This window comes from Helicoverpa armigera, chromosome 22 (genome assembly GCF_030705265.1).
Source record: "Helicoverpa armigera isolate CAAS_96S chromosome 22, ASM3070526v1, whole genome shotgun sequence".
Taxonomy (NCBI): Eukaryota; Metazoa; Arthropoda; class Insecta; order Lepidoptera; family Noctuidae; genus Helicoverpa; species Helicoverpa armigera.
This window is the reverse complement of record NC_087141.1, coordinates 4,122,616-4,142,110: the sequence shown is the minus strand read 5'-3', so window position 1 is coordinate 4,142,110 and position 19,495 is coordinate 4,122,616. Positions and strand designations below refer to the sequence as shown.

The following is a 19,495-nucleotide window of genomic DNA, read 5'->3' as shown; positions in this document are numbered from 1 at the left end:
AGTAACTGAATAAGTAACTATATAGTTTAAGTCGTTACTACTCTAATATTCATATTTTTTTAGTTGGCAACATCGTACCCCGTGGCGTCATGCGCCTTGAAATGTAATGTCATTGTCAAAAGTCAAACTGTCAAATATTTAAAAACAAAACGGTTGTGGGCGCGAATTTATACGAACTTATTTGTTTATCTCAAAAAGTAGTGAAACTGAGTGGAAAACACCGAAAATAGTTTTAAATTTAATGATAACTCACTATAAATAAGTCCATTAAGTTACAATATCAGTAAAATGCCTCCAACAGACGCTGAAGTGTTGCAGCCAGTGGCGGGGGCTAAACCGAATCCTCGAAACAATCCTATAATGTTCAAAATATTCCAAAACGTTCAATACAACGTGGTTCAACACAAGAAATATGTTAAGGAAATGATTAAGTTGTATAAAAAGGTAATTATGTATGCTATTTTAGCCACAACAGTAGATACAACTTGTAGAGGCTTTTCGGTGTTTGTGACTCTGTTGTTTATACTACAGGAATTCATTTTAAGCTATTATAAAAACATGTATATCCATGATCTTTGTGATCCTTTCCTGCTGAGACATTTTAAAGATCAAACATACAGGATTTAGAAATTCTTATTTGACTACAGACCCCTTTTACTAACTTGAAACCATATAATAGAGTTTGCCTTATAACAGCTACATATACATATATTTTACCATTGAAATACAGCTCTACTAAATCTTAGTTAGTAATTTTATTTCGCCCATGAAACTAAGCCAACCCCAAAATAGGGTGCTTACATAAAGAAACAGGTTGCTGGTACAGACAAACCTGTACGGGTAGATACCGATCAGTGCAGGTATAATATTCTAAAGAAACAAGTAAACAGGTAACCTGTTCCTTTATAAGTGAGTCAATAGGATTGTATTGAAATATTATACCTGCACTGATCGGTACCTACCCGTACAGGTTTGTTTGTACCGGCAACCTGTTTCTTTATGTAAGCACCCATAGCTGGGAAAAAGGCTCAGAGGATGAATTTTATTTCACCCATGACTTAGCTTGGTGTTCCTTGGAGATATAACATGGCTGAATAACAATGATGATACTATTTTAACTTGTAGCTGGACGAGGACAGTTTCCGGGAGAGCTTCAAGAACGCAATAATGTACTTGTTCACATTCGGAGACACAAGTGCCAATGTGGACAGAGTGGTACAGTTTGTGGCTACGTTCTGCACATCCCTGGATGATGAGGAGGAGTTCTTGCTGTTCATATTTGATGTTATCTTTGACGTAAGTATCTGTAGAAATTCGAATAACTATTTAATAATAAGGTCAAAAAGTTTCAGTTGTATGATTAGACTGGTGAATACATACATTGTTTATCTTATAGCAATCTGCAATCATGTACTATGTATAACTACTCAACAGCACCTATCAAACATACATTTAGGCTTACATATTTCCCACTAGTGTTTGCTTAGAATCATGCATTGAAACTTTAAATACAAAAAAGCAAAAATGTACTTATACAATCATAATATAGAACCTACCTAACTATAAATTGAAACTTTTCATGTTTTTTTTTACTTTTTTTTTCCAATGCCAATGTATGTAATATAATGTATGTCACTATCAAAATTATTTTATTAATCTTTTTATTTACAGTGTCAATGTGTTTCCGGCCAGTCAGTGAGGTACCGCGCCAGTCAGCTGCTGGCGGCTGTTCTGTCTGCTCTCGGTGATGATGCCTCACTTGATGATGATCTTTGTGACAAGTTGCTCGCCTCACAGGTAACAAACATGGAATAAATACTAATATTACTGGTATTCAAGCATTGTAGAAACCAACTTATTCTCAACTTTACCCTGAACTTTACCTATGATCTTAAGTTTCTATCAGACTTACGGTGAGTTGTCCCATGAAACTATAAAAATATCTGAACCATTTTTCAATTGTCAAATTGCCAATTTGAGTAATGGGTGGCTATTTCATGCTGGTGTGATAACCAAACTTATAGCTAAATGGTGCACTCGCCTTTAATATTGAACATAATGAAAATGAAAATGCTTGTGTAATGTAAATAGTAACTCATAATGAATTCTGTCACCAGATGCAAAGACTACAAGACACGCGAGGAGCAGTACGTTGTCGCGCAGCCCTCGCGCTGCAAAGACTGCAGAACCCCATGGAGCAAGATGATGAAGTCACCAGAGCTTACCGGTTCCACATGAGCTGTGATCCTAGCTCTTCTGTTAGAAGGTATGTCCAGTTTGCTGCCATTTTAAAGTTACTAAAATGTATATTCTTGCTCAATAAGTAAATTTCAATATGAATCTTTTACGATATCACATACATTTTGAGGCCATATACTGTAAAAAAGCTGGTAGCCAGCACTGGTCCAATTCGTTTGCTTCACGCTGTTTCAATCTGCTTGCTTTACGTAACTGTTACCTACTAGAATAAAAAAATCTGGCAACCAGCTTCCTTCCTGTAAAAAACCTTGTCTGCAATAAGTTTGAGGTACTTCAACTTAATCTACAGATGTCAATCATCTTCTCTTTCGATACACTAGTAAGTTTTGAACTATTGAGCTTTTTTGTTTTGGCTGTAGGCAGTAAATAATTGACTGTAGTTCATCACCCAAAGACCATTCTTTTTAATTCCCAGAGCCATAGTGATGTCAATAGCGAAGTGCAGCCGCAACGTGCCCTTCGTGTTAGAGCGGCTGTGTGACGTGGACGAGGCAGTGCGCCGCGCCGCCTTCTTATACATCGCCGCTATCAATGTAACACAGCTCAGAGTTAGGCAGAGAGTGTTAACATTGAAGGTGAGATTTCAAAGGGCTATGATGTCCTCCTAGCGAATTATCGACTACGGCGACTGTTCTCATATAAGAAGATTAGCCAACTGCGCAGGACATATAGTGCACAGGCATTTGCGCAGACACAGGTGCACTCACTATTCCTTCACTCTCTGCTTGCGATGGGACGGCAATACGACACGACAGGAGAGAGATCAGGCGCAGGACCGACATTTACGTGCTCTCCGATACACGGGGGTATCAATCACCAACTCCCAGGCTCTGGTCTGCTTTGTGAAAGTCTTCTAAAACCCACAAAGTGATTTCGGGCCGTCCCGGGAATCAAACCCGAGACACATACTTCAAGCTAACATGTTAACCATAGAAAAGGACATCTATGAAATAAATTAAACTTTGTAAATTTTTTGATCACTTTTTTAAATATTGTTATACACAGGTGGGTTTAACGGAACGTTCAGTGCGCGTCCGTCGCGTGGTGGAAGAAATCCTCATACCAGGTTGGCTGAGCACATTCCAAGGCAACATTGTGGACCTGCTCAAAGCTATCAGACTGGATAACGCTCATGATGCCAAGGACTCGCAGTATGTGGCTGGGAAACTACTTGAGTCGCTGTTCAAGTGAGTATATTAAAATACATATAAGGTCATCTTCATATTATTGTTAAATTCGTCACCAAACATTTTCATCGTGGTTTTACCATCTTTCACAGGAAATTACTTCCGCACCCGTATAAAAAGCTACTTATTCTGATGTATAAGCTATTAAGCTATTTTTTAAATTAAGTACCTACTCACAAACATCTCTGTGTGATTATAAGAATTATATAATCACACAGAGATGCTTCGAAAGTTGAGCAAAAGTTTCTAAGATTATGTAGAATTTGTCTGTGCTTAGCGAATGTTTTTAGTTTTTCCACATATGTTGTTAATTTAATTATAGCCTCAATTTTTCTCACCCACTTAATATATGCTACTTCACTTAATACATTGCCCAATCCTTCAAAGTAATAAACATTTCCTCCAAAATCAAATAACATAATCAGCCTTTTTTCCCCCAGACGTCTCCCAATATCGGAACTCCTAGAATGGCTGCCCACAGACAAGACACTCCGCCTGATCCCCGCCGAGAAGCTCAACAAGGAGACCGCGTGGTACTGGCGCCATCTAGCGGAACATTTGCAGAAGATTGACGATGATGAAACATTGGAAACTATACTGCCGGATCTGGTGATACTAATTGGATATATTAGAGCGTGAGTTATGGTTTGAAATTAGTTTTAGAAGTGCAAAAAGGTGGAATTCGTTTTGCATAGGTAATAAGTCCAGGTTTGAATACAGTTGGGTGAAAAGCCTACTTAACCAAAAACTTTAATGTAAGAGTAAAAGAAAATTGATAGTATATCCAGGAATTAGTTTTAAAGAGGGGTCTGAAAGAAACACCTTGGTTTCTGCCTTGTAATAATTTTCTTTGTTATTATTTTAATACATGTCTTGTTCAGAATATAAGTATATATAAATAATGCCTGCATAAATATAGATAGCGATGGCAAACATCCATATTTATTACAAGACTTACTTTTCCCTTAACATATGAAATATTTTTAAGTAAATTCATGTATATGTTTACGCTCCCAGTATCGTAGAATCCCCCTGTCCATCCGAAACTGAGGATCCAGTCGGGTTCAGTACGCGTCAGTACGTTCTACACGAGCTGGGAACTATGTTACGAGTGTATGACGTGACGGACCCCGCCGGGAGAAGCGCGTTGCAGTCGCTTATCACTGATGTGCTTACTGGTAATTTAATATTATTTAATGTACACTTAATATAAGAAACACGCACAAAAATACAAAAAACTTTACGTACAACAGCGAGCTTAACCTACAACTTTGATATTCATATATTTTCGCCTTTTTTATCATGCACTCTGCGTTATGGCATCTTAGCAATGGCGTAAGTGTACTTTGTCTATGTTATATGATTATGAATATGATTTTATTCTGGCAACGTTTCCTAGGAGCATAAAGCTTATGTTAAATAGATTAACTGCTTGATTTGGTACTGCTTCTGGAATATAATTTTAACATTAGTATTAGGAAAAGAAACATTAATTTCGTAATTAATATTCGTCCCAACTAAAGTGATAATATGTTATACAAGAATAGTTCCTAAATAGTACCTAATGCCTATATCTTGTACCTCCTAGGTGACTACGGAGTTCTAAATGCCGACGTGATCCGCGCATTCGTGTGGGCTCTAGAACTAGTGGTGCCGGAGCTGACAGGTCGGATGGAGGTCATAAGTAGCGTCATATCGTCACTCCGCGACCCGCCCGAGCCCGAGCAGCCGTCCCCGCCGCCGCCGCCGCCTGTCGACTGCACCGAGGCTAAGTTACAGGTATTTAGCTATTTAAAAGGTTAATAAGAGACATCAAAAGTAGTGGAGAAGTAAGTTAGTATATCTCTTTGCTTCAAATCTCCACCCTTTTTTGGTGGGATGTCATCAAAAGACCCCTTCCGCTGTGGGTGCAGCGTGAGAAACTGTCAAACTCTTTCTGATTAAAAGCCATCATGTTCTTTATTGAGCCCTTTAGTCAACCAGGGCGGCAGCCTAGAAAACATATGCCGCTTGTTGATACACCAGGAAATATATAAATATTATATCTTATTGTATAATAAACAAAGTTATGGTACTATATTTCTGTTATTTGTACATAGAGAGCGCGACTGCGTGTATCACTGAACGTCGCTATTGAAGCTCAAGAGGAAGCCGTCAGAGACCAGAACTACTCGCTAGCGGCCGAATGCAAAGCTAAGGTAAATAAATACTGGACATCAATATAAAAAGTAAACAAAAACAAACGTATGAAGAAAATTTTGTATGCTGTTTTTTTTCAAAACATGCAATAAATATTTTTTTAATTTTTCTAATTACCCTACAAAAATTTTACTTTTTTGTCAATATGTCGGAAGTTTCCAAGCTTGCAGCCGACACATACAAATAATTTTATTTTTATTTATTTTACTTAGGTGGCTGATATTCAAAAGAAGCTAGATGAGTTATCCATTCAGCCAGCGGCGCCACCTCCGGCACCTGTACCAGTAAGTCGTTTTTAACCACCATTCACAAATTATTATTATTACCAGCCTATTATGTCCCACTGCTTTGCAAAAGCCTGCCTATCCTGCTTTCACACTTCCCGATCCTTCGATGGAGTCCACTAATCTCGATAATAGACGTCTAACGGCCGTTCCCCATATTGCTTACTAGAAATAGAATTTTGACAACAAGTAATTTCAAATTCCTATCTAGAGATAGTAAGTAAAACAATAGATGGATAGATTATTTTGAACAGCCGTAAGTTGTCACGCCATCTGTCCAAAAAATTGCCGAACAAAGATTAATAAATGATCATTTGACAGACGATAAAAGAGAAGCTGTCTGACACGGCGACGCTGAACAAGTGTCTGACGATACTGAACAGCGCTCTGGACACGCCGCAGCTCAACACTGTCACTCCCATCATGCAGATGATATTCAACGAGCTGGAGGTATGTAGTAACATAGTAACAAAGTCAGAAGCTGTCTGACACGGCGACGCTGAACAAGTGTCTGACGATACTGAACAGCGCTCTGGACACGCCGCAGCTCAACACTGTCACTCCCATCATGCAGATGATATTCAACGAGCTGGAGGTATGTAGTAACATAGTAACAAAGTCAGAAGCTGTCTGACACGGCGACGCTGAACAAGTGTCTGACGATACTGAACAGCGCTCTGGACACGCCGCAGCTCAACACTGTCACTCCCATCATGCAGATGATATTCAACGAGCTAGAGGTATGTAGTAACATAGTAACAAAGTCAGAAGCTGTCTGACACGGCGACGCTGAACAAGTGTCTGACGATACTGAACAGCGCTCTGGACACGCCGCAGCTCAACACTGTCACTCCCATCATGCAGATGATATTCAACGAGCTGGAGGTATGTAGTAACATAGTAACAAAGTCAGAAGCTGTCTGACACGGCGACGCTGAACAAGTGTCTGACGATACTGAACAGCGCTCTGGACACGCCGCAGCTCAACACTGTCACTCCCATCATGCAGATGATATTCAACGAGCTGGAGGTATGTAGTAACATAGTAACAAAGTCAGAAGCTGTCTGACACGGCGACGCTGAACAAGTGTCTGACGATACTGAACAGCGCTCTGGACACGCCGCAGCTCAACACTGTCACTCCCATCATGCAGATGATATTCAACGAGCTGGAGGTATGTAGTAACATAGTAACAAAGTCAGAAGCTGTCTGACACGGCGACGCTGAACAAGTGTCTGACGATACTGAACAGCGCTCTGGACACGCCGCAGCTCAACACTGTCACTCCCATCATGCAGATGATATTCAACGAGCTGGAGGTATGTAGTAACATAGTAACAAAGTCAGAAGCTGTCTGACACGGCGACGCTGAACAAGTGTCTGACGATACTGAACAGCGCTCTGGACACGCCGCAGCTCAACACTGTCACTCCCATCATGCAGATGATATTCAACGAGCTGGAGGTATGTAGTAACATAGTAACAAAGTCAGAAGCTGTCTGACACGGCGACGCTGAACAAGTGTCTGACGATACTGAACAGCGCTCTGGACACGCCGCAGCTCAACACTGTCACTCCCATCATGCAGATGATATTCAACGAGCTGGAGGTATGTAGTAACATAGTAACAAAGTCAGAAGCTGTCTGACACGGCGACGCTGAACAAGTGTCTGACGATACTGAACAGCGCTCTGGACACGCCGCAGCTCAACACTGTCACTCCCATCATGCAGATGATATTCAACGAGCTGGAGGTATGTAGTAACATAGTAACAAAGTCAGAAGCTGTCTGACACGGCGACGCTGAACAAGTGTCTGACGATACTGAACAGCGCTCTGGACACGCCGCAGCTCAACACTGTCACTCCCATCATGCAGATGATATTCAACGAGCTGGAGGTATGTAGTAACATAGTAACAAAGTCAGAAGCTGTCTGACACGGCGACGCTGAACAAGTGTCTGACGATACTGAACAGCGCTCTGGACACGCCGCAGCTCAACACTGTCACTCCCATCATGCAGATGATATTCAACGAGCTGGAGGTATGTAGTAACATAGTAACAAAGTCAGAAGCTGTCTGACACGGCGACGCTGAACAAGTGTCTGACGATACTGAACAGCGCTCTGGACACGCCGCAGCTCAACACTGTCACTCCCATCATGCAGATGATATTCAATGAGCTGGAGGTATGTAGTAACATAGTAGACAGTAACAAAGTCAGAAGCTGTCAGACACGGCGACGCTGAACAAGTGTCTGACGATACTGAACAGCGCTCTGGACACGCCGCAGCTCAACACTGTCACTCCCATCATGCAGATGATATTCAACGAGCTGGAGGTATGTAGTAACATAGTAACAAAGTCAGAAGCTGTCTGACACGGCGACGCTGAACAAGTGTCTGACGATACTGAACAGCGCTCTGGACACGCCGCAGCTCAACACTGTCACTCCCATCATGCAGATGATATTCAATGAGCTGGAGGTATGTAGTAACATAGTAGACAGTAACAAAGTCAGAAGCTGTCAGACACGGCGACGCTGAACAAGTGTCTGACGATACTGAACAGCGCTCTGGACACGCCGCAGCTCAACACTGTCACTCCCATCATGCAGATGATATTCAACGAGCTAGAGGTATGTAGTAACGTAGCCGCCAAACTTAATGGCGGCTCGCATCCAACTTCCGAGCAAAGATATACGTTTACCATTTGTTTCAACTTAGAAAGTTTGGTAAGGAGCGGCTTACTTTGGCACGAATTATAACAGTCTAATGAGTAACAAATGTAAAAAGCATTTTTACTAATTACCTAATTTAAAAAAAGAAGGTTCAGCAATCCTCTTACTTCATCCTAATTTTAGAAGTGTGGTGTACCTATAGACATGTTTTGATTGTAGGTGGATATCTTCCAAAATCCGGAAATAATCGAGACAGCCCTAGAAACGGTTGCTCTGTATGGAATGCTGGACAAGGAGTTTGCCAAAGAAAACAAGGCCTTCTTCTTTGCTAATGTGAGTATACTAAACTTGTGGTCTAAAACGTTACACAGAGAAAACAACTGTACAGTCATACTCTCCATAATTATTTGGACAGATCTAAAAAGAAACAGCTTTATAATAATTCGATTGATACACCCGTGCATCGGAAAGCGTGCATCGTGCACGTTAATGTCGGTCCTGCGCCCCTGATCTCTTTCTGGTGGTGTCGGATTACCGTCCCATCGGGCGCAGATAGTGAAGGAATAGTAAGTGCACCTGTGTCCGCAGTTGGCTGATCTCCTTTATGAGAACAGCCGCCATGGCTGAAAACCAGTCCTAGCCCGTTATTACAGATCAAGCATACTTAGTTATACTATATTTCCCAGCTTATCGACACATCAAACGAACGCACAGTATCGACCGTTCTCCGCTGCATAGTGGACTTGCTCTGCGTCCACGGCGCGAGGCTGTTCGAAGACGAGACCAACCAGGAAGATACAACTGTTAATACCGTTAATACTACTAAAAAACGCAGCACTTATCATAGTGTTATGGATGATGATGGTGAGTAGGTTTTAGCTTGCAAATACGACTCTAGTGCTACCCGCCAAAAATTATAACATTCAAATTTGGGCTTTATGTATTGCACTTTAGATATTTGTTTACAATATAAATAATGGCGGTATATTATATTGCCAATTTATTTCTAATCAATGATGCTGCTAAACGAAGCATTCTTCTGAAACAAAAGCTTTGAAATCATTTTTCTAAGACATTATCAATAGTCGCATGGTTGATACATATGGAACCCCAAGTCCACCACCGCAAAAAGATATATAATTTTAAATTAAGACTGAGTTCGAGCTACGTTTTGTCCTTTGCGTCTCTAAACCGCGAAAATTATTTCTAAGTATCTCATCCCTAGCAACGGATATCCTTAAAAGTGTAAAATTATTGTTGCAGGTAGCATTTCAGAATCAGTCATATCGATGTCGCCAGCACACAGCACAGTCATCGAGCTGCTCTTAAAGATTATGGATAGCACTGTAAGTATTAATATTTATTTGGTCTTTTTACCACAAACCCATAAAGAACTGATAAAGCACAAAGGATTACATAAAAGCGAAATGCCACCGAAATGCGGTAATAATGACTCACACAAATATTTCTTCTGGTTTAGGAGAATCTCGCCGTAAGAAATTATTTTTATTTTTCCTCGTCAATAAAATTCTCAAAACATTTGGTACATACATCAGGTAGATAAATAAGAAGTTTTGTATAACATTTCTTTTTTTCTTGTCTAGTGTGCAGCATACAGACTGATCATAGTAGAAGGTCTGTGCCGTCTACTGCAACTAGGTCACCTGGAGTCTCCCGCTATTCTCAGCAGGTTACTGCTTCTCTGGTTCAACCCAGCCACAGGTATGCTATATTCAACATTATTAAGAAACATTAAGGTTCATAGCTATATAGGTGATATAGCTTTGAAAATTGATACTATGGAAAATTCGACTTTATCATATCTAGTTAAGGTGGAAAATGCTTCAAATGTGTGTTTATGTTCATAGTGGATGAAGATATGCTGAGGCAGTGTATTGGCGTGTTCTTCGAAACGTTTCCGACGACTGTGGATGGTGCTCAGGAACAGATTCAGGTTAGCGAATGAAAATACCTATATATACCTACGTTATAGGTATTTCGCAATCTCATGTAAAAAAACCAGTGTGGTCTTTGCGAAAATAATGACGCTTACTAATACTATAATGCGAAAATAACAGATATAGGTTGCTTTTTACCAGCCTAAGGAAAGTAGATATATTTGACTGATTTGATTTTTATCAAGACTTGGGAGAGAAATGGAAGATCAATGAAGATAATATCAATCAACTAATGACAGTTGTAACGTAATACAAGTTATTTTTTTTTTTTCAAACAGAAAGCAACCCTGCCTACTCTTCGCACTCTTGCCAACGCGCCGTCCAGTTCGCCGCTGGCTGAGATCGATCAGGAGGCAGTCGTCAGATTCATCGTGTCTCTCACCAGGGTTAACCATGAAGTAAGTTGTGTGTGAAAAATACCTAAAAATAGTGACGCTATTTTTGTAGTAGAAAAATAAATAAAGACGTTGTAACTGGTATGGTAGTGCGAAATTTAAAATTAAATGTTTTTTTTTTACATAGATTAACATTCGACATGCAACGTGTTCTCAGTGATCGCCGTAATTATATACCTCAAAGCATTTTTTTTCTTAGCTTATCTCCGAAAGTTCATACAATTTAAATGCAATCCAATATAATTGTTATAATTTCCATTAAAACGTTTATCGGATTACATTACAGTAGACTAGCTCGAAGCGAAGCAATATCATCATCTGCCTTGTATGTTGTTGTTGGGGCATGCCAATTACGTTGGGGTCGGCTTCCGAGTGTTTTATATGAAGCGAACCGATTATTTTTACAAATTGATTTAACTTGTATTTTATTTAGGTGGCAGACAGCCAAGGTGGCATGGCGACCGTGTTATGCCAGTACATAGTGCGGCGGCCCAGTGCTCCCGAGGTGGGGCTCGCGTGTCGCGTGCTGGCGCTGCTGTCGCCGCCCAGAGACGCGCGCCTCGCCGCTGAGCTGGCGCACATGCTACGGGACCTGTGTCTCGTGAGTATAGATATAGCTCGTTTATTCAAAGTAGGCTGAATCAGCACTTTGTGAAGGACAAATTTACAAAAGACAGCCCCCGAAACGAGCGCCATTTATGCCCTTCAGTGTCACTGAAATCAAGATGTACTGCTGTGAAGTTGACTGATGATGTCATATACGGACAATGCGCATGCGTAAGGTATCAAATAGCTAACTAAGAAGGAGGTATTTGATATGAACTGAGTGGTAGTAGTTGGGGAAAGGCTAGGCAGTAATATTAATGGAGAAGCAGTCTTATAATGCCGACAACCCATCACGCCCCCTCTCTTCCCAACAACATCACTGGTTGAAAAGATGCATCATAAAACGGTGGAAACGAGTCAAACTAGCATGGCGTGAGGCAAAGTTTAGCCTTATCAAAGTTGCTGGGTTTTTGCGCAGTCAATACTTCTCTCTGCAATGTGTAAACAAAATCCTAAAAATACCATTCTTTTTTACAGAAACTGCCAGACAAACAATCTTGTCGTAACCTCACGCGCTATCTAGGTGCGTTAGAAGCTGCCGAGCGAACCAGTCTCAACAAGATGTCTCAAACAGGTAACATACTTTCAGGACTCCTCCTAATGGTTTGCCTTACAAGAATATAGTTGAAACTAAATGTGTCAATTTGTTCAGGTATTACTGAAGGCGTAACTATGCAAGAAGACTCACTAGCCGTTCCGATGGGAAGAGTTACTACATCACTACGTAAGTGTATCTAATAGCTAACCTAATCACATTAAATTCTATCACATATAATCATATAATATAATATCATATAATATTCTATAGCGATTTGTAAAAAAATAACCTAATCCATTCAGTGGTTTAGCCACAGGAATATACTTTGTTTGAATTAAAGAACGCTTTAAAGACTGAACGAAATGTATTGAAAGGCACACATACAAATTGGGATCCAAGTTAAAATTGGATATATAATCCGAATTCGGAAAGTAATTATGCTGTAGTACTCTTAAGAAGCTGGTTTGCAAGAAAAATTAAGCGAATAGCAATTTAATATTTATAACTGTTTCCAGCTCAACCGATAGCACGGAGCACGCACGTGGTCGTCAATGAGACCGTAGAGGAAGAGGTGGAAATTGACGAGACTTCACCCCCCGACGCCGGGATATCTAGGATCTCTGAAGGTCAGTAAGAACATACGTGGCATGGTTCCTTACAAAATAAGTAGGTTTTTTATTTCAAATGGTGTACCTAATCTTACGTTTCTTATGCTAGAAGCACAGTTTTTTTTTAAGTTGTGGGTAGTCTAATATTGTTTTGTTTGAAAAATAAAGGAATTGATATGTTATTTCACAGAGTTTTAATGTAGTTAGTTTAGTAGAGTTGCATATATGGACTATTGTCAATTATAAATATACTGAATCATACTTATGATAAGTCAGATAACCGTGTAACACACAGGAAATATTCCAAAGAAACATTATGTCGATACCTAACTTAACTTGTAAAATTACAACCAAATTCATCAGAAAATAGGTGAGCTATGTACATGTATGCACATTTTTGTTGTATGAATCAGTGATTCTGACACTACTAAGTGTACCTAAGCTTATGCATATAAAATCAATGTCCACGTACATCTATAATAAAAGCTAAACAGAGTATGTCATCTATATTATGCTGATGTGTTAACGAAATAATTTGCAGCCCCACCGCAAGCAGAAAGCAGTCGTGCCGTGAGAGAATCTTCAGAGACTGACACGGCGACTGCCGAACCTGCCAACGTTCACTCAGACTCCAGCAGTGATGTATCTCCGGTCAAGAAAGCCAAGATTACTAAAGGTATTTCATTTAAACATTGTCTTGTTTTACTTCTCTAATGTCGTAGGTGCGAAATGATACCAAAACTTATAAGGAATAATAATGTGTTCGTGTTTGTTACTCTTTCACGCTAAAACTTCTAGATGGATTTTGGATGAATAACATAAGATATTTTTTATAGGAGTACTTTTATAAGGAACTACTATTTCTTTGGAGCTAGTAATAATTAAAAAGATCTTGAATTTCAAGGTATTGGATACCTCCAAAGTTTCTTAGGTACTCCCAGATGGGATTGGTGGATTGGAGACTCACCAACTTCACACTTGTAAATTAAGAGTTTCTTTTTAGTTTCCAATAACACAATACTTTTGATAATACCTATCATTTTACTTGAATAACAATAAAACCATGTTTGTTGCTAGGCAAAAAGAAAAAGTTATCAATAACGCGACAAGCCAGCGGGTCAGACTCAAGCAAGCCCGCCAAGGAGAAGGCGACGAGAGGTAATAAGAAAGAAACTAAGGAAGAACACGAGAAAGGCGTCAAGAGGAGCCGGTCACAACGCTCCTTAGTCGATGTTGAGAGAGGTAAGTCATTATTACAGTCTATTTTATTGATTTTAAATCAAACAGAAGTAGTTACTTCAATTCAATTTTATTTAAGAAAGATAATGTTTCTTAAATAAAACTTCACCATAATTCAAACCTAAAATCACCTTACACCATGTTTTTTTCAACTCAACGCGTTTATTCAATTAGCCTACTTTTAACACAAGTATTTGACTTTGACTCGTTTTGGCATTTTATTGATCTGAAATTCGACTTTTTATAATATCATAATTTTTTTCCGTCTACAAAGGCGCACAGCTACTCAATTCTGGTCCGCTACAAATAAAATAAAATATATCGCAAAATTGTCTAGCAAAGATAGGCACAGGATCTTTGTTAAAACAGTTGTCAATACCTACTTTTTTTTCAGCAAAAGCCAAAGCCGAAGAGAAAGCCAACAAAGCCAAGAGCAAAGCATCACCAAAGAAGGTACCCTCACCTCAAGAGTCCTCCTCACCAGCTTCAGACCTGGACGTGTCTAATATCACGGTACGCAGGTCTACCACGAGAAGGGGACTACAGTCCGGGTCTGGTAGCGACTCTAATGGCTCCGGGAAGGAGAAGGTTAAGAGTAAAGTGCAAGAGAAAAAGAAGCAGAAGGAAAAACCTGGTAAGTAAAAAAATGTATATCGATTATCGATAAGTTAATGTCGAGATTGAAGAAGATACGCTGTATATTCAGGTCCAAGTTTGCCGACAACATAAACGTCAGTTTTTTGTAAACAACTATTTACTACGAATTTTCAAGTTCAATTTCCTAAGTAAATAATTGTTTTCAGTGGTGGCCCAATCTACCCGCACGACGCGTTCGTCAGCCGGGTCGCGACGCAGCAGCGCTGGCTCCTCGCGATCAGCGTTCAACGATTCAGACGACACCATGCTACATACTATCGTTTATGAACAGGAGTTTGTGAGTATATTTCATCGTATATATGTACACTTTTGCATTCATGTTTGTATAAGTAGAAGTTTTGTATGTATGGCTAGATGACGTAAATCTCTATTAGGGTACTAAAGGTATGAAATACTGACACCAGTACATCAAGCTAGTCCAATCTGTAAAATTTTTCGCAATAAATATTTAACCTTATATTTTAGAGATTAAATTAAAAATCTATCAAATATTTTTTTCTGTTCATCAGCTGTGTAGCTACTCAACTTTTGGTCATTGGAATCTGGATCAATGGTTCTCTCTTTGATGAATCTCTTTTTGTTTCAGGTACAATCAGTGCTGAACGACTCAAGCGAGCTGGCTGAAAGCAGACGAGATTCCAAAGCCAATGTCACTATTCCCGAGACTCCTGACGCTAGTGAAGAGTAAGTTATCTTCTAAAATAATCTCTAAAATCTTTGATTGTTTTGCAAACTTTTTATATACCTTACAAATGTGTTAACTACGGGACAATATATAGATAGAACAAATACGATGGTCGTTTCTGTGACCTCTGTCTGACATTGCAATTTGTATCGTTGCAGATCGGAACCCGAACCAGAAATACCTAAAAAAGGCAAAGGGAAAGGCAAGAAGAAATAGTACATAACATGATTTTTTAGGAAATATAATAAAATAACTATTTTTATTAACCTATTCTTTTATTTACTAAACCTACTATCTAGATTGGTGTTTATCATTCTGTTGCCAGTTTTTATGCCAGTCTTGGTTTTTGTTGTTCTGCCACTCGGGTTGCCAGTTCTTGTCCCAGGGTTTCCACCGGTGTTCCCATCTGTAGTTCTTGTTGGTTTGGTTCTCTGGCACGTTTGTGGCCGCTTGTGGACCGTGATAGCCGGAATGTCCTCCGTAGCCGCCGTGGTGCCAACTATGGAGGGAGAAAGGGTCTTGTTTTAGTAAGCCTAAATAGTAAAGTATAAATACTAAATACTTTATTCTATAGGTTTTCTAAATGAAGGTGGTTAGAAGTGTATTTTTACTATTTTTAACCGACTTCACAAAAAGAAGGAGATTCTCAGTTCGTCGGAATCCTTATTTTTACCGTAGTTATAGCCTATAAAATTTTCTCTGTCGATTAATTTTGCCTTCAAAATAATTCACGATAGGTACGACGTTATTTACTGTGGCAATAATTTAATACTTGAGACACAAGCCCAACTTACTTTTGGTGGCCGCCTTCATTGCTAGCATAGTTCCCGCTGACATCCTCAGAATTTGAGTCTGGACTGCCGAACCTGTTGCCAAGTTGACCCCCCGGAACCTGAGTACCTTTCTTGAAAAGCTGATGCCGTGTTATAATGAACTCCGCCCCGCGCTCCGCTATCATAATGATAGGGGCCATTGTGTTACCTGTAGAGAAAATGGGAAATTGTTACCAGCAATCTTATTGGAAAACTGTGGAAGAAACTTTTTTATAGTCAGTATGCTAAGAAGATCTATAGAAAGAGATATATTGGTCATTGGCTTACCACTAGGAAGGCTTGGCATTATAGATCCATCTGCGACACGAAGTCCTGCAAAGAAAATGGTTGTTTAAATGACAACGAAGGAATCGGAAAGAAACGGCAAAAATATCCTTAGAGAAACTATTGAAAAACATTTCCAGTTCGAGCAACGCAATTCGATTCAGTGTCCATAGGGGTAATTTTTGATATAAAAAAACGATTGTACCAGTAACGTTTCCATACCTTGTATGCCATGTACTTTAAGCTGCATATCCACAACTGCCATAGGATCTGACTCGGGCCCCATCTTGCACGTGCCCACCTGGTGATTCTCGGGAGCCGTCTCTTGCTGCGCCAGGCATTTGAAGAACTCATCCGTGGGGTCGGGGCCACCACCCTCACACTGTTCCCCGTGGCCCTCTGTGGGCATCATGCCGTATTTCTCACGGAGAATCTGCAATTTCGATGAAAAATTATTTGTCATAAATCCAGTCATACCTTGGTAATTATATTTTTGCAATTAGGTGTCAAGTCTTCAGCCGTTTTTACATCAGTACCCCTTTCGGTCTGACTGAACTGCCTTGCAAGTCGAAACTATAAAACGGTGTCTAAACCACGAAGGTAGTTAATTGCAATATATACAACTCTAACAAAGTAATGTATATGTATATGTATTATAACTGAATTTTGCAATAAATAAAATAATTTAAAAAATTATTAGGCTACTTACAGTGGTATTAGCGAGTTTGTAAGCAGTTCTAGCGGCATCAGCCAACACATTGAGCTCGTGGTCATCATAGAAGTAGTTGGGCTGCATCAACGGCGGCTGCGTCGGGTCCACTGAGCGAATCGTCACGAAACCTCGACTACGCGGATGGAGGGATATCGCTGATATCCTGAAGAGAAGAAACAAAAGGTAGGTAGTTAGAAGAATTTGTCAATTAAGTTTAGTGTCAATTTGGTAGGCAGAATTCTGCAATTAGATGAACTGCTAATAATCCAAATTTCCTTTAGTGGATCGCAAATTAAATGTCAGTATGTAGATGGTTCCTTCACTGATGTGGTCTTATGTTCGCTCCAAAATCTTCCCGTCCGATGTCTGCTTGGATGAGATCAAATCATCAATATATTAGTGAATATAAATATGTACTCACGAGATATGTCTTCTTTCGCCGTCCTTCTCTACAGTCAGAGGTTCGACAATGGTTCCGTCGCCACATGATGCATAGTAACCGCCGAAGAAGTATTGAATGTCGGGGTGACGGCCACCAGCCGGCGCCAGGCGAGAGTTCACACGGCCAGTCAACTGTAGAACAGAAATCATTCTTCAGATAACTTATGTCTTAACTTTGTAGTTAGCTAAAAGTCCCGTCTATAGAATTGTTTCATTTTAAGGAGCAAAAGAATCTTTTTCATGAAATTAAGCTCCAAATTATGCCAAAGTACCTATAGCCAGCGTGTAAAGTGTATGGCGTACTTGAAATGCGATAGTAGACTCGTCATTTGAGCTTAGACGTCCTATAATATAAAACGTATATATGTTAGTTTTGGGAACAAATATAATGATCACCATAAAATGCTTTGATACCCTAAGTTTTGCAACCAGAAATATCTACTGAACACCAGAAAAATAAAGTCTAAAAATGTAATAGTACCAGCTATTTTAGTCACGACTTCACTTTAAATAGTATTCGACCACCAAATTTAGTAAATGATCACCAACTCATGACGACCAAATTAATGTATTATTTTTGTCTAAATAAGTCACTGTGATTGCCATAAAATGTAGGCTTATTATCAAATAAAGTATTATGATGCCATATTAAGTTATGTGTCCGGTTTGCAATGCATGCGTGAGTACTAAATGGCTCAGCAGAGGCTTAAAAATATGTTCCCTTCGCAAAAGAATGTTACTTAAAACTTATCGTTCATCAGGAAATAATAATGATAGAAGTATATTTAAAGAATATTCAAAAAAGTATAAAAAAATCATAAAGCTTACGCAAAAGTCGCAAAATAACTATCATATTCAAACCGCCACAAATAAATCTAAAGCAGTCTGGCAAATAATCAACAAATACAAAAACAATAATCCCCCCGCAAAAATTGATAGAATTAAATATAATAACCAAACCGTAACTGCCCCTGATTCCATTGCAGAAATATTCAATAATTTTTTTATTGACGATGTAACCAAACTCACTAAGAACACAGTAAATTACAATAATATCCTAAATTATAACAAACCGAATTCCTGCTTCTTAGCCCCGGTTACCATAAACGATGTTTTCAAAATAATCTTGACATTAAAAAATACGAATAGTACAGGTTGGGATGGAATATCTACAAAAATTTTAAAAAAGGTCGTAAACCAAATAGCTCCAGTCATCACCCATATAATAAATCAGTGTCTTGAAGAAGGAGTCTTTCCATCATATCTGAAAACAACTATAGTTACACCCATATTCAAAAAAGAAAACACAGAAGATGTACGTTGTTATAGACCAATCGCTCTCATTCCAATAATGGCTAAAATATTTGAAAAAGTACTCTACAATAACCTTAGTGAATATTTCGAAAAAAACAAAATTATCATTGACAATCAAGTTGGATTCAGAAAGGGGAGATCGGTTAATACAGCAATGCATCAGTTTTTACATAAAATCTTAACCGAACTTGATAACAAAAAACAAGTCACAGCCTTATACATGGATATGACAAAGGCATTTGATTATGTTGATCATCGGTTACTCCTACAGAAGCTAGAGATATACGGAGTACGGGGTAAAGCACTAGAAATGATAAAATCATATCTCAGTAATAGAATCCAGTGCACTGAAATAACCCAATTATGTCCACACACAAAAACGGAAATCAAATATACATCAAGCCCAAGATTCATTAAATTTGGTGTACCTCAAGGGTCAATACTAGGACCACTACTTTTTCTCATTTATATTAATGATTTACCTAATGCTATTCCACACCATATGGTTCTATTTGCTGATGACAGCACGGCACTATTCACAAATAATAAAAATAAAAATCACGAATCAGAAATAAATGAATCCCTATCTAAATTAATAAATTGGCTTACAATCAATAATCTAAAAATTAATCTTT

At 39.1% G+C, this 19,495-nt stretch overlaps 3 protein-coding genes across 3 annotated transcripts in view; 1 reads left to right on the top strand and 2 right to left on the bottom strand.

Annotated features, from left to right (window-relative positions):
• The window catches only part of LOC110370826 (glucose dehydrogenase [FAD, quinone]), a 257,804-nt gene that overhangs the window by 223,535 nt on the left and 14,774 nt on the right, over nt 1–19,495 (bottom strand). Inside the window, exons 9-14 of the mRNA XM_064040414.1 lie at nt 17,527–17,678; nt 17,103–17,268; nt 16,616–16,826; nt 16,397–16,441; nt 16,091–16,277; nt 15,589–15,795 (exon numbers count right to left, since the gene is read on the bottom strand). Coding sequence (XP_063896484.1) covers nt 15,589–15,795; nt 16,091–16,277; nt 16,397–16,441; nt 16,616–16,826; nt 17,103–17,268; nt 17,527–17,678 — 968 coding nt within the window. The remainder of the gene's footprint in view (nt 1–15,588; nt 15,796–16,090; nt 16,278–16,396; nt 16,442–16,615; nt 16,827–17,102; nt 17,269–17,526; nt 17,679–19,495) is intronic.
• Nucleotides 1–19,495, bottom strand: part of LOC110370872 (peptidoglycan-recognition protein LB) — a 67,006-nt gene that overhangs the window by 33,594 nt on the left and 13,917 nt on the right. The window lies entirely within an intron of this gene.
• Nucleotides 135–15,530, top strand: Cap-g (Chromosome associated protein G). The gene is made up of 28 exons (XM_064040554.1): nt 135–444; nt 1,126–1,296; nt 1,672–1,797; nt 2,118–2,266; nt 2,675–2,834; nt 3,265–3,446; nt 3,887–4,081; nt 4,464–4,624; nt 5,035–5,225; nt 5,546–5,644; nt 5,858–5,929; nt 6,251–6,379; nt 8,830–8,943; nt 9,297–9,474; nt 9,874–9,956; nt 10,215–10,332; nt 10,479–10,564; nt 10,847–10,966; nt 11,397–11,564; nt 12,047–12,143; nt 12,222–12,293; nt 12,623–12,733; nt 13,257–13,391; nt 13,793–13,957; nt 14,349–14,588; nt 14,758–14,888; nt 15,198–15,295; nt 15,455–15,530. Exons 1-28 carry the CDS (start codon nt 289–291, stop codon nt 15,510–15,512), a joined length of 3,765 nt encoding a protein of 1,254 aa, XP_063896624.1. The 5' UTR covers nt 135–288; the 3' UTR covers nt 15,513–15,530.

Bases quoted from the DNA above. Each gene is read 5' to 3' on its own strand.
- Cap-g (XM_064040554.1), top strand. From the start codon at position 289: ATGCCTCCAACAGACGCTGAAGTGTTGCAGCCAGTGGCGGGGGCTAAA. The intron at 10,333-10,478 runs GTATGCTATATT...TTATGTTCATAG, and splicing joins CTGGTTCAACCCAGCCACAG to TGGATGAAGATATGCTGAGG. The intron at 13,958-14,348 runs GTAAGTCATTAT...CTTTTTTTTCAG, and splicing joins CTTAGTCGATGTTGAGAGAG to CAAAAGCCAAAGCCGAAGAG.